This window comes from Pan troglodytes, chromosome 11 (assembly GCF_028858775.2).
Source record: "Pan troglodytes isolate AG18354 chromosome 11, NHGRI_mPanTro3-v2.0_pri, whole genome shotgun sequence".
NCBI classification, from domain to species: Eukaryota; Metazoa; Chordata; class Mammalia; order Primates; family Hominidae; genus Pan; species Pan troglodytes.
Genome location: NC_072409.2, coordinates 40889411 through 40905099, shown reverse-complemented (window position 1 = coordinate 40905099; position 15689 = coordinate 40889411). Strand labels below are relative to the sequence as shown.

At 41.4% G+C, this 15689-nt stretch overlaps 1 protein-coding gene across 2 annotated transcripts in view; it reads right to left on the bottom strand.

Annotated features, from left to right (window-relative positions):
• Nucleotides 1–15689, bottom strand: part of TSTD2 (thiosulfate sulfurtransferase like domain containing 2) — a 33328-nt gene that overhangs the window by 5954 nt on the left and 11685 nt on the right. For both annotated transcript variants that reach the window (XM_520137.7, XM_054658340.2), the window contains exons 4-7: nucleotides 11729–11849; nucleotides 5535–5660; nucleotides 4307–4412; nucleotides 109–227 (exon numbers count right to left, since the gene is read on the bottom strand). In XM_520137.7, coding sequence (XP_520137.2) covers nucleotides 109–227; nucleotides 4307–4412; nucleotides 5535–5660; nucleotides 11729–11849 — 472 coding nt within the window. The remainder of the gene's footprint in view (nucleotides 1–108; nucleotides 228–4306; nucleotides 4413–5534; nucleotides 5661–11728; nucleotides 11850–15689) is intronic.

The following is a 15689-nucleotide window of genomic DNA, read 5'->3' as shown; positions in this document are numbered from 1 at the left end:
CCATGTGGCCACAGGTGGGCACACACAAGGTCCCCTTGGGAAATATACCACACTGTGGGAATGGGGAGATCTACCAATTCAGAGAACTCAATTCTGGCTTTTACTTACTATTTTGCTTTCATAGAAGTTTCTGCAATCAAGAAGGATAGTATCATTTTGTTCTTGATTTGCCTGAGATAAAAACTTTTCTACTTCTTTATGAAATTCACCTGGGGATAAATGGATTCCTAAAACCAAACCAAAAAAATTATATTAAAACAAAGACAAAAAAAACCAAAACCCAATCATGACTCACCCAGCCTGACTTATGTGTTGCTTTGTTTCTTTCCACCCAAACCTCTTCTCTTCATAATTACAACTGTCTGAAAAGAACACTTGATGATCATGATGAAATAACTTAGTAATTCCAGTAATTCCAGGTATCCTCAATCTCCCTCTTCCTAAAATGAGGGCAATGGAGACCTGGTAGTTCAGAAATAACTAGTCAAAGAATTTTGCATCCTCATACTTGGCCTAACCCTAGTGATAAAAACCAGGCAACTGGGATCTAAATTGCCATGTGAATTTGCTGGTCCATTGTATGGTCACTGGTAGGTCAGGAAATGGCCACTGCTCTATTGTCACTGTACATGGAGGAGCTGGGCAAGTATGTGGCTGACTACAGGCTTTGTAAACTGTTCTATATTAAGGTCGAACCCACGTTGAAGGCTAAGAACCCACAGGCAGGTGTGAGCAAAAAGTTATGGAATAAAGTTGGAATAGATACATTTTTAATGCAAAGGGGCAAGAAGAATGTGTCTAAGTGTGTGTGCATGAGTAAAAGAGAAAAGGGCAAGAGGGGTGGACAACAGAAACGACATATGAGAAAGAAAGTAAAGGAGAAAGACAGGAAAGCTAGAAGATGGGTAAGTATTAAAATACAAGGGGAAGCCTGGGGAACATAGCGAGACTCTGTCTCTACAAAAAAATTTTAAAAATTAGCTGGCCATGGTAGTGTGTGCCTATAGTCTTAGCTACTTTGGAGGCTGATGCAGGAGGACCCCTTGAGCCCAAGAGATCAAGGCCTCAGTGAGCTATGATCACACCACTGTACTCCAGCCTGGGCAATAGAGCAAGACCCTGTCTCAAAAAATATATATACAAAGGGACTAATAGGAGAGAACCTCAGTCTCCTGGGGCTCTTTGCCTTGTAACTCTCTAGGATAGAAATATTCCCCTATCTTTGAGGGTCCAGAAATCTCAGTAGATTGTGAGGAACTTTTGGTGAATCTGCATTATGAGGTAGCCATGCCTCATGGGCAGGGGCTCTGGTGACTCAGTTACCTACCACTCATGATAAAGCTTTACAGCACCAAAGGAGCCTCATTCCCCTCAGAGAGGAACCCCAACAACCAATGAAACTACTCCACACCAAGGAGAGATGAGGGCCCAGAGCCAGGCCAAGGAATCTGGATTGCTACCTGCCTGACTTATGGTTGTAAAAAGAATGTAGTAAGGCCAGATTCTATATAAGGTACTGTCACACAATTACATGGATACAAAAAGAGTGGGGTGAAAAGGGAGATTCAAACATGGGACGTAGGCCAGGCATGGTGGCTCACACCTGTAATCCTAATGCTTTGGGAAGCTGAGGCAGGCGGATCACCTGAGGTCAGGAGTTCAAGACCAGCCTGGCTAACATTGTGAAACCCCGTCTCTACTAAAAATACAAAAATTAGCCAGGTGTGGTGGTACATTCCTTTAGCTCCCAGCTACTCAGTAGGCTGAGGCAGGAGAACTACACAAAACTGGGAGGCAGAGGTTGTAGTGAGCATTCCAGCCTGGGCAACAGAGTGAGACTCCGTCTCAAAAAAAGGCCAGGCGTGGGCGAGGCAGCTCTCGCCTATAATCCCAGCACTTTGGGAAGCTGAGGCAGGTGAATCACTTGAGGTCAGGAGTTGCAGATCAAACTGGCCAACATGGCGAAACCCCGTCTACTAAAAATACAAAAAAAAATTAGCTGGGCATGGTGGCACATGCCTGTAGTCCCAGCTACTCCGGAGGCTGAGGCAGGAGAATCTCTTCAACCCGGGAGGCAGAGGTTGCAGTGAGCTGAGATTGCGCCACTGCACCCCAGCCTGAGCAACAGAGTGAGACTCCATCTCAAACAAACAAACATGGGATGAAAAGCATGGATATGTGCTAAGACTTCTACCTGCAGGAAGCCACAGGAAACCAAACCTGTTCCCTGCTGCTGCTATGATTGCAGTTGCTCTACTGGCCCTGAGAACGATTGTTTGGACAGTGACCAGCATGGATGTGTTTAAAAGACGTCCCTTTACCAGGTGCGGTGGCTGATGCCTATAATCCCAGCACTTTGTGAGGCTGAGGTGGGCAGATCACTTGAGGTCAGGAGTTTGAGACCAGCCTGGCCAGTGTGGCAAAACCCCATCTCTACTAAAAATACAAAAATTACTCGGGTGTGGTGGCGCACACTTGTAATCCCAGCAACTTGGGAAGCTGAGGCAGGAGAATCGCTTGAACCCCGGGGGAAAAGGTTACAGTGAGCTGAAATCACGCCACTGCACTCCAGCCCGGGCAACAGAGCAAGACTGTCTCAAAAAAAGAAAAAGAGGTCCCTTTAAACTTCCTTCAAGTGAAAACAAGACAGCACTGCCTAGAGCCCACTCTCTGCCTGCAATGTCCTGCAGTGCCCAGGAAAAGCTGTTTGTAGTCATACTGCCTCCTGCTAAGATGGGAACAGTAAGCAGACAACAGCTCTTTCTGGCCCTCATCTCCCCATGCATGAGTCTCTTTCCCAGATGCCTGTATCCTAATCCCATTTCCCCCTAGCTTCACTCTTAGACTTCTTTCAAATCTTTACATATTCCAAAATGAACACCATGGAGTCAACCAGACCTTTGTGCTTCCTGATCAAAGAAAACAGTGCTTATGTAGTCTTGGTGGCGGGAGAAAAAGAAATCAAATCGGAATCTGATCAAGTCTCTAGTCCTGAGTTGTTAATACAGTAGCTACTAGCCACATGTGGCTGACAAGCACTTGTGCTGTAATAGGGGTGACATACATACTGAATCTCAAGGACTTAGCATGAAAAAAAGTAAACTAATAATTTTTTATATTTATTACATGTTGAAATAATATTTTTGACATATTGCATTAAGAAAACCATATTTAAATTAATCTCATCTATTTTTTACTTTTAAAGACATGGCTACTAGAAAATGTAAAATTGTGTACCTCACATTATACTTCTATTAGCACTACTCTAAATCTAATGATCAACTTATAGGAAATAAAGAGGACAGAGAAATATATCTTGGGAATACAATTATTATTGTCCAGATTATGGGAAACTCTAAAGGTCAAATGATCCAGTTCCTTCAAAAATAAACTGCAAGGGGGGGAAAAAAAGATGGAAACAAATCTATAGGTTGAAAGACACTTAAAGAGACATACTGATGAATCACAATGAATGAACCTTATTTAAATCCTAATAGAAATGAAGCTTAAAAAGTATGAGACAACCGGGAATTGAGTGACTAAACCAACTAGATATTTGGTAATTTATTAAGGAATCAGTTAAAATGTTTTAAGATGTGATATCGTTTTGCATCTTTTAAAACAAATTTTTATCTTTTAGACATACCTACTAAAAATATTTACAAATGAAATGGCCTGACATTGGGGTTGCTTTCAAAATGATCCAAGATGGGAGAAGGGATGGGGAATAGGTGAGAGCTGGCCATTAATCAGTTAACTGCTAAAGCTGCATGATAGGTACATAGAACTTCACTATATTATTTTCTCTACTTTTTTAATGTTTAAAATTTTTCATAGTAAAAACTACAATAAAACCCCCAAAAACCTGCCAAACAAATGTCTTTCAACCATTTGCCATGGAGAAGATGGGGAAAGAACATTCTAGAGCACAGTGAAAACTGCTGTGGTGTTGAAAGCAACTTGTTTCCTGTAGCAAAAGGCCTATTTGCTCTATTCTGCTAATGAACTGTTTACAAGTAATAATTACACTCTTCCCAAACTGCTTGCTGACTTTGGAAAGAGAAAACAACTAATTGATAAACCATCACCAAGAAGAATAAGATAGGTCACTCGAAGAGGTGAATCTTCAACCCCACAGCACCACAGAGAAACAGTATAAGCACTGGATGCAGCCAAGTGTTAGCCACCCCACAGCTGCTTTAGAGAGGACTCATGACTGCTGCTGATCACAGTGCCTAGCTTTCTTATTTGTCTATTAAGTTTTGTCCCTGTGAATTAAAGCACGATCTTCTAAAAGCAAGCATACCAGGCTTCTTGTAGGAGATCTTTTTGGGGCTGATCCCCATGGGCACAATTTCTTCAAATACACCAACACGCAATTCTGGAAAACAGTGAGCTCCTCCTTTGCTGGTCTAGCCAATGAGAAACAAAACAGAATACAGTCTTGCTGTCCCATCTCCAGGTATAAGACAAGTGCCAATATAAGAATGATGGTCTGTTTTGTAATAACAATAGCTGAAGTCTTAAAAAACCTCTAGTTAGGGCCCAGAATGTTCCAGATAATTCAACATTGATAAATACTTATTGCATACCTGCCATGTGCAGGAATGTTAAGCTGAAAAAGTGTTTCTTTAGGTGTAAGCATGTAATTATAAAACTGCAACACCGCTGAGCAATTCTAACATGTGACTATACCCGGTTTTCATTCTTTTCCTATCATTGCCAGCATGAACGCTAGCAAGGCATTTCCCATCACCTTATCACTTATTATGACAAGGTATAAAGTCACTCAAACAAAGCAGCCCACCTGTGAGAGCAACAACTTTATTCCCCCATGTGGTATGAAGTGTTAATCTTACAATTCCAGATTTACTAAAAACACAGTGATCTGCTGACCAGGCTGCTGGTCTCTCAAGTGAGCTAATATGTCCAAGATTTGGAGTTCCAGATTGCATGAGCTGTAACATCCTTATTTTATAAGAAGGGATACTGAGGTCTAGAGCACTAGCTGGTCCAAAATCATATGGTGACTCAGTGGAAGAATGGGGACGAGCATACTCCTTCTATTGTACTGTCTCGTAACCTAAAGAGAAAAGCACATTTAAAGGGGAAAGGGGGCAGGTGCGGTATCTCACGTCCATATCTCAGCACTATAGGAAGCTGATGTGGGAGGACTGCTTGAACCCAAGAGTTCCAGACCAGCCTGGGCAACATAGTGAGACCCCGTCTCTACAAAAAAATTAGCCAGACATGGTGATGCATGCCTATGGTCCTAGCTACCTGGGAGGATCACCTGAGCCCAGGGAGGTTGAGGCTGCAGTGAGCCATGATCACGCCACTGCACTCCAGCCTGGGTGACAGAGCAAGACCCTGTCAAAAAACAAAACAAAAAAACTCCCCAAGCCCCAAAAAATAAAGGGGAAAGGGTATTTATTTGGCACTGCTTATTTCTCTACTTTGAACTCCTCTTCAATAACATGCACAGAGGCAGAAGCAGATGGCTCTAGATCCATTTAATTTTCATTTTCTCTTACCTTAAAATCATCTTTACACAGGTCATCCTTAAACAATGGGAAGGAAAGCATGACTTCCACATAAAGTCTGGTAGCCAATTTGCTTCCACCAACTGTCCCATTGATTCCTTCTGCAGCAATTCGAATCTGAGACACAAGACGGTGAGAAAGAGAACAGACTGTTCTTAGCTTGGTTCTTTCCAGGGAAGAACAATAGGCTCATGTGTGTCAATGAGTTTAACAGGAAAAGCAGAGACGCTGCTGAGGACACCAAAGTGTTACTGGACAAAGATATCTGTGTTTTTCTTTTTTATTTTAAACTTTTAAGTCCAGGGATACAAGTGCAGGTTTGCTCTGCAGATAAAACTGTGTCATGGGGGTTTATTGTGCAGATTATTTCACCACCCAGGTATTAAGCTTAGTACCCCTTAGTTATGCTTCCTGATCCTCTCCCTCCTTCTACCCTCCACCCTCCAAAAGGCCCCAGTGTCTGTTGTTCCCCTCTATGTGTCCACATGTTCTCATCATTTAGCTCCCACTTATAAGTGAAAATATGTAGTATTTGGTTTTCTCTTCCTTTAGTTTGCTAAGGATAATGGCTCCCAGCTCCATCCATGTCCCTGCAAAAGACATGATCTTGTTCTTTTTTATAGCTGCATAGTATTCCCACATTTTCTTTATCCAGTTTATCACTGATGGGCATTAGGTTGATTCCATGTCTTTGCTAAGGTGAACGGTGCTGCAATGAACATATGCATACATGTGTCTTTATAACAGAACAATTTATATTCTTTTGGGTACGTACCCAGTAATGGGATTGCTGGGTCGAATGATAGTTCTGTCTTTAGGTCTTTGAGGAATTACCACATTGTCTTCCACAACGGTTGAGCTAATTTACACTCCCACCTATAGTGTATAAGTATTCCTTTTTCTCTACAACCTCACCAGCATCTGTTATTTTTTGACTTTTTAATAACAGCCATTCTGACAGGTGTGAGATGGATACCTGTTTGTTTTTTAAGACAGAGTCTTGCTCTGTTGCCCAGGCTGGAGTGCAGTAGCACAATCTCGGCTCACTGCAGCCTCCACCTCCTGGGTTCAAGCGATTCTCCTACTTCAGCCTCCTGAGTAGCTGGGATTACAGGCATGCGCCACCAAGCCCGGCTAATGTTTGTATTTTTAGTAGAGACGGGGTTTCGCCATGTTGGCCAGGCTGGTCTCCAACTCCTGGCCTCAAGTGATCTACCCGCCTTGGCCTCCCAAAGTGCTGGGATTACAGGCACAAGTGACCGTGCCCAGCTGGATACCTGTATTTTTCTAAAATGGCATAGCCTACAGTTCAGATGAGGTATTCTGTTTCATGCATGCTGAACTAGAGAATGTGAATAAAACTCCTGGAAAGCCCCATTTGCTATGGAGCTACAATAGTCCAACAGCCAAAGAAGTGAATTCTGAGCTTAATCTAAATCCAGGTAGCTTAACAGAGTCCTCCACAGAGGTCAGCAGATCTAGGCTCAAGATTAAGCTCTGCCACTCACTTGCATGTAGCTGTGAGAAAGTTAATTGACTTCTCTGAATCTTAATTTCTTTATATGAATAAAAAGGAAACTAAAGAGCACCAGAAATGAAAAGAACTGCTGAAGAGATACTACCAAAATCCTAAAGCACAGAGTACATCTGAGGGCAGAGGGTATACATGAGCATGTATCTCTGCATGGTGTTTGGAGGACAGCCCACCACTGCAAACCATCCACTGGAATACAAGTTCCACATGGGTGTGTGTCTGTTTTGCTCAGCAGCATATCCCCTAGAACAGTGCCTGCCACATAGTAGGCACTCAATACGATTTGTTGAATAAATGAATGTGCATCCATATCTGGGGCTCTTTGGCATCTCAAGTCCCATATTCTCTTTGAAATGCTCCCCTGGTTAAGGGACATTAGAGCCTGGGGTAAAGCCCCAGCCTTAAGAGGCAATGTTCTGGGGGCCCTGCAGAGTTGGTTGTTTTCGTACTACAAAATCCTGTGGATGAGTTTAAAGATGGATCATCTTTAAAGGGAACTGAGCTCTCTAAAGAAAAGTGCTAGCAAGGGCAGCACATGTGGCATCATGGCACTGTCTGGAAAAAGAGATGATTTAATTCAAGGTCCTATATTGTTCTAGTCATATAACACTGATATATACCAGTACTTCATAATTTGAAAATTTTTAATGGCTGGCCTTTTTTAGGGCCCAGAGAAGACACATCAGTTGATGCCTCACTTGATCAATTCTTTTTTTTTTTTTTTTTTTTTGAGACAGAGTCTCGCTGTGTCGCCCAGACTGCAGTGCAGTGGTGCAATCTCGGCTCACTGCAAGCTCCGCCTCCCAGGTTCACACCATTCTCCTGCCTCAGCCTCCCAAGTAGCTGGGACTACAGGTGCCCGCCACCACGCCCGGCTAATTTTTTATATTTTTAGTAGAGACGGGGTTTCACCGTGTTAGCCAGGATGGTCTCAATCTCCTGACCTCGTGACCTGCCTGCCTCGGCCTTCCAAAGTGCTGGGATTATAGGCATGAACCATCACACCTGGCCCTACTTGATCAACTCTTTAGGGTATGGATATAAAATAAGATTCATGGCACAAGCCAATGCCAACTCATTGGAAGTGGTATATAATTTTAAACTTTGAAAGAACATAAAAGACACAAACATATGCATGTGTGTAATATAATCAGAGAATATTTTAGGAAAATAAAAACCATCGATAATCCTACATGCCTAGATAATCCTTACTAACATTTTGGTATACACAACCTTCCATGTTTATACATGCACTTCTGGTTTTGTCATGAACATGCATTCATTCCTTCATTCTATATTCTCCAAATATCTACTGAGGGTCTACTACATGCTAAGCTCTGTTCCAGCACTGAGAATACATCAATTAAGACCAAAATTCCTGTCCTCATGAAGCTTATAAATGAAGATTATACTTTCAGATAGTAATAAATCCTTTGAAAAGCAGAAAGGGATAGAACGTGACAAGATCTGGAGAGGATTACTTCAGACTGCAGCTCTAAGGAGACAATATGTGAGCCGAGATCTGAAGTGGGGTATGCGCCATGTGAAGGTGCAGGGAAGAGCACTCTAGAGAGGAAGGAAACAGCAAATGTCAATACCCTGAGCTGGTAAATGATCCTAGCAGGTTCTAGAAAATTAAGAAGCTTGGAATCACACCTCTATGTATAGTACTGTAAAATGTTTTCCAGAGTTCCATGACAAAGGTTCCAGGTCACATCCAGACTCCTTGAGAAACAGTGCTGCAGTCTAGTGAAGCCAGTTCTGGGCATGGGAGAGGGAAGCAGGAAGCCTGTGACATCTCTGCTACACAGGCTACTGTCCCCACTACCAACTTATAGTGGACTACATAGAAAAATAGAGCCCAATCAGTGTAAGAGTCAGAAAACCCACTCCAAAAGGGTTTCTGACTACAGCAGGTAGGATGAAGTATGTATGTCTAAGTACCTCTCTTGGGGTAGGCTAGTAGATTCTTTTCTAATTTATTTTAATCTCAGAACCCAAAGAGAAGACAAGCACATCTGCTCCCTATATAGCTAGGGCAGAGCATGCTCTAAACTCGTGCACTAGACTTTGAACCCCCAGGATTCTCTAACAGAAATCCTTCAAAGCTCCTTAGTGAGGAAGGCCTTGTAAGAAACTGAGAAGAACAATCATTAGCATTTATTCAGCACTTGCTATGAGACAGAAGCATTACATTATAATCCTGAAAGGCAGATATCATAATCCCCGTTTTACAGAAAAGGAAACAAAAGCTCAGAGAAATCAAGTAACTTGCCCAGTGGTATAGCTGATAGCTGGTAAATCTGGGATTCAAAACCAGATCTTACTAGCTCCCAATCTTATAACTTTTCCTTTCGAAAGCCTTCAATGTATCCCCTCAAATTTTTTGAGGCAATAAGGAATACACAGCAATAGAGTAGAGGCTTTTTTCCCATAATTCCACAACTGTCAGGTTCTTCTCTTTCCCTACTTAGGCACTGATATTTTGCCAAATCTCCAAACACAAAACTCATTAAACTGGGCATGTATCCTTGACACCTAGGAATTTATATCCAAGATCTAGGCAAGTGCTGCCACCTTGTGGGTAAGATCCCTCATTGCTAATTTAGCACTTGGGTTGGGCCAAGAAGAATAATCTGCCTCTAAACCAAGAGGCTGTTTTCAAACCTTGTACATTCAGGTTTACTGTGAGAGTATCCATCTTTCAGGGTGTGGAAGTTTTCTGAATAGGAATGGTGATGAATGTATCAAATATTATTTATTTATTTACACCAGGAATTGTGCTAGGAATTAGGGATACAGTGGTTGAAAAAAATATAGCTTTTCCCCTTTAGGAGCTTACAGACTATGGGAGGTCACAGATATTAAAATAAAAGTTACAAATGGACAAATGTTATGAAAAATAATTACAAGATGCCATGAGAGAGTGCACTGGGAAAAATGAATTTAGATTGACAGGAAAGGTCTCTTTGAGGAAGTGTCATGAAAATTGAAAACTAAGCTTGAGTAAAAATCAGACTGGAGCAGCAGAGTGGGTGTAGGAGAGTTCCTTGAAGATAGTTTGCTTGTAAGAAGGCCCAAGGAGAGAAAAGAACTCGGTGGGTTCCAAAAAACTGAAAGACCATGTTGCTGGAGTATAATGAGCAAAGAACAGTATCAGACGAGAAGAAAAGGTAAGAAGGGGCCAACTCACGCAGGAACCTAAGGGCATTTTTAAGGCACTGGATTTCCTCCATATGCACCGGAAGTGGCAGCCACTGAAAGAGTTTGAGGAGGGAGTGATGTGATTTGATTCACCTTTTAGGATCATTATGGCTGTGTGGAGAATGGATTAAGTGGCAGGTAGGGATGGCAAGCTGAAGAGTAATTTGAAAGCTACTGAATGGACTGGGTAAGAGAGGGTGGTGGTTTGGTCTAAAGTGGTGAGTGTGGAAGAGAGAAGGGAATGGAATTAAGGAGTATTTGAAGAGGTGGAAATGGCAGGCCTTGGTGATGAACTGAATGAGGTAAATGAAATCATTATCTGTTAGAAAACATGGATGTGAAAAATATCACTGATCAATTCAGACCTGGGTCATATGTTGGGAAAGATGAAACAAGGCAGCACAGTGTCATAACCAGAGGGGGTTTCAGGGGGAAACTAGTTCACTTCCTTTCGATTTAAATTTTGAAAATCATATAAAATACATAGACATATGCATGTGTATAATGTAATCAGAGAATATTTTAGGAAAATAAAAACCATCGATAATCCTACATGCCTAGATAATCCTTACTAACATTTTGGTATACACAACCTTCCATGTTTATACATGCACTTCTGGTTTTGTCATGAACATGCATTCATTCCTTCATTCTATATTCTCCAAATATCTACTGAGGGTCTACTACATGCTAAGCTCTGTTCCAGCACTGAGAATACATCAATTAAGCCCAAAGTTACTGTCCTCATGAAGCTTATAAATGAAGATTATACTTTCAGATAGTAATAAATCCTTTGAAAAGCAGAAAGGGATAGAACGTGACAAGATCTGGAGAGGACTACTTCAGACTGCAGCTCTAAGGAGACAATATGTGAGCCGAGATCTGAAGTGGGGTATGCGCCATGTGAAGGTGCAGGGAAGAGCACTCTAGAGAGGAAGGAAACAGCAAATGTCAATACCCTGAGCTGGTAAATGACCCTGGCAGGTTCTAGAAAATTAAGAAGCAACTTGGAATCACACCTCTATGTTCTATAAAATGTTTTTCCAATTAATATATCACAAACATTTCCCTATACCAGGGTCGGCATATTATCCTTGCTTTTGCATATAGTTTTATTCAAACACAGCCATCCAATTCTTTTACATTATTATCTATAGTTGCTCTCATGCTATAACAATACTGAATAGTTTTTTGTGCAACACCTTAAATTATCTACTATCTGGTTCTTCAAGAAAAAGTTTGCTGACTCCTGGTTTATGCCAGTAAATATTCTTATAAAATACCATGTTAATAGCTGCCTAATATTCTACTTAAATGCCCAGCAGAATTTCCCTAACTTTTAAGAACTCAACAGTGAATCTTTTTTATAATGAGCACAGCATTTGCAATCCAAGGTTGGCAGGCAAGATGGACCCAGTGAAGGAAGGAATATAGGAGAAGGTGTTACCTTGCCTGTGAGGTGCAGGTGCTGACACAGAGCTGTCTGCCAGGCACAGATCCATTGGGGATCCTCCAGGTCATGGTAGCAGTAATAAAGGAGCACCTCCCCTTCTTCACTGCCCTGGCCACTATAAAATGAAAATCCAAGGCAAAGAGCATTTGAGTCACTGGCATAAAGAAGTCACAATTCATAAAGTACACCCAGGCAGTCTGAGGGAAGGCTAAGATGAGGACACTCATGCCTGTCTTTGCTGTGATTATTGTTCTCCTCCTGAAATGAGAAGCAACTTCTTTTTATATTTGCTCTACAGAAGACAGTATCTGCACTGAACTTACTTTACAAAAAGTGAGTTTACTTTGATCCCTCATTTAATGGTCACATCCAAGAGACAGGTATTAGTAATTCCAATTCATAGAAAAGTTAGAAATTTGGTTCCATTCTGGCTTATCCTCTCACATAAGGCAGTATTTGTATGAATCATCGTACAAAAAAGTTTCACTTCCATTTATTCTTATAACCCTCTTTCTATGATGCAGGTTATTATTATCCCCATTTTACAGATGAATAAATTGAGGCCAATTCCTCCCAAGTCAGACAGCCAGAAAGTGATAGTAAGGACCTAAATGCCAGTCTTCTGACACCAGATCTATACTCTTTCTACTGCACTGGGCTGTCTTATACTAACTAGCTAGGCAGGTCTTTCATCACTTCTGGGCCTTGGTTTCCTCATCTGTAAAATCAGAGAATGGAAATAAACTATATTTTCCAAAGTATGTTATGAAGCTGTTCTATAAAATTATGTTTGGAAACCCTGCAGACAGCATCTCCCTCCTTAAGAATCACAGCCAAAGCCTCTTAAAGGCTCTGAGAAGTCTTTCAGTAACAACATTTTGACTGAGTGCTTCCCAAATTTGTCTTTAATACCCCTTTTTTCAATACCTTGTTAGCATCCTCTAGAACTAGTGTTCCACAGAACATATTTTAGGGAATGCTACAGTACACGACAATTAAGGTCCTATCCAGCTCTGGAGTCTGAGTCCCTCCTCAACAGCCTCATCATATTTCAGGGCCTAGTCTCCTCCATGCTTTCCATGCTCCTCCATGAAACCTTCTTGTCTATTTTAGATCCTATTTTCCTTTCTCTAAGCTCCTATAACAAATTAGTCTCTGTACCATACAATTCAACTGATAATTATGTAACCTGTATCATCTGCTAATTGCCTCATGTGTCTTTTTCTTTGTTTTTCTAACTAGTAAGTAAATTCCCTGAAGTGTGGGGCCATATGAAATGGAAGGGCCATATCTGTATAGCACAGTGTAGTTCACAACTGCTCATACTATCACCGTCCTATATAACTCATTCTGCAGTACTGGGAGGTAGGCAAGGCAGGCATTATTATTCCAATTTTAGAGGTGAGGAAATGAAGGTACAGAAAATTTTAGTGACTAGCTCAAGTGTGACTTCTACTTCAACTTGCTTTCTTGCTCCTTTCCAATAAGTAAAAGGGAATGTGGCACTGAGTAGTAATGACAAAAATTGATCAAATTTGGACTACAGTTGACCCGTGAGCAACGCGGGTTTGAACTGTGCAGGTCCACTTACTTGTAGATCTTTTTGTGCCTCTAGCACTCATGCGGCAACAAGACCAATCCCTCTTTCTCCTCAGCCTACTCAATGTGAAGGTGACAAAGATGAAGACCTTTATGACGAGCCATTTAACATAAAGAATAGTAAATATATATTATGATTTTCTTTTTTTCTTTTTTTTTTGTAGGGCAGGGTCTTACTATGTTGCCCAGACTGGTCTTGAACTCCTGGCCTAATGTGATCTTCCTGCCTTGGCCCTCCACAATGCTGGGATTATAGGAATGAATCACTGCACCTGGCCTCTTATGATTTTCTTAATAACATTTTCTCTAGCTTACTTTAATACAGTGTACAATATATAATATACATAACATAGAAAGATGTGTTCATTGACTGTTTACATTATTGATAAGGCTTCAGTCAACAAGAGGCTATTAGTATAGTTTTGGGGGAGTTAAAAGTTATACGCAAATTTTCAACTGCCCCTAATCCTTGGATTCCTGACCCCGTGTTTTTCAAGGATCAACTGTATTTCTATTTACCAAATAGTTCAATAATTGCTTAAAGTCAGAAATTTGTCCTCTGGAATTCTGTAATATGACTTGGTGAGTTTTTCAAGGCCAGGATCTAAACATCTAATCCTATGATTCAGTTTTAAAAGTTAATACACTTCCTAAAACATATTCAGCTCAGAAAACTGTATCTGGCAATAAAAACCTGATATTGCTTGGCTGTGTCCCCACCCAAATCTCATCTTGAATTGTAATTCTCACAATTCCCACATGTCACTGGAGGAACGCAGTGGGAGGTAATTGAATCATGGGGGTAGGTCTTTCCCATGCTGTTCTCATGACAATGAATAAATCTCATGAGAGTTGATGGTTTTAAAACTGGGAGTTTTCCTGTACAAGCTTTCTCTCTTTGCCTGCTGCCATCCATGTAAGATGTGACTTGCTCCTCCTTGCCTTCCAACCATGATTGTGTGGCCTCCCCTGCCATGTGGAACTGTAAGTCCATTAAACCTCTTTCTTTTGTAAATTGCCCAGTCTTGGGTATGTCTTTATCAGCAGCATGAAAATGAACTAATACAATAAATTGGTACTAGTAGAGTGGGGTGCTGCTGAAAAGATACCCAAAAAGGTGGAAGTGATTTTGGAACTAGGTAACAGGCAGAGGCTGGAACAGTTTGGAGGGCTGAGAAGAAGACAAGAAAATGTGGGAAAGTTTGGAACTCCCTAGAGACTTGTTGAATGGCTTTGACCAAAATGCTGATAATGATATGGACAATGAACTTCAGGCTGAGGTGGTCTCAGATGGAGATGAGGAACTTCTTGGGAACTGGAGCAAAGGTGACTCTTGTTATGTTTTAGCAAAGAGACTGGTGGCATTTTGCCCCTGCCCTAGAGATTTGGGGAACTTTGAACTTGAGAGAGACGATTTAGGGTATCAGCAAAGCATTCAAGAGGTGATTTGGGTGCTGTTAAAGGCATTCAGTTTTATAAGGGAAGCAAAACATAAAAGTTCAAAAAATTTGCAGTCTGACAATGCAATAGAAAAGGAAATCCCATTTTCTGAGGAGAAATTCAAACTGGCTACAGAAATTTGCATGAGTAATGTGGAGCCAAATGTTAATCCCAAAGACAAAGGGGAAAATGTCTCCAGGGCATGTCAGAGGTCCTCATGACAGCCCCTCCTATCACATGCCTTGTTGTGGGAAGTCAGGGACCCTGAACGGAGGGACTGGCTGAAGCTGTGGCAGAAGAACATAAGTTGTGAAGGTTTCATGGACATTTATTAGTTCCCCAAATTAATACTTTTATAATTTATGCCTGTCTTTACTGCAATCTCTAAACATAAATTGTGAAGATTTCATGGACATTTATCACTTCCCCAATCAATACTCTCATAATTTCCTATGCCTGTCTTTAATCTCTTAATCCCGTCATCTTCATAAGCTGAGGATGTATGTCGCCTCAAGACCCTGTGATGATTGTGTTAATTGCACAAACTGTTTGTAAAACATGTGTGTTTGAACAATATGAAATCTGGGCACCCTGAAAAAGAACATGGTAACAGCCATGTTTAGGGCACAAGGGAGGTAACTATAAGGTCTGACTGCCTGCGGGGCCGGGCAGAACAGAGTCATATTTTTCTTATTGAAGAAAACGAGTAGAAGAAATATCGCTGAATTCTTTTCCCAGTAAGGAATAACCCTGGGAAGGGAATGCATTCCCGGGTGGTCCTATGGACGGACACTCTGGGGGTGTCTGCCTTATGCGGTTGAAGATAAGGGATGAAATACGCTCTGGTCTCCTGCAGTGCCCCCAGGCTTGCTAGGATTAGGAAATTCCAGCCTGGCGAATTCTAGTCAGACTGGTG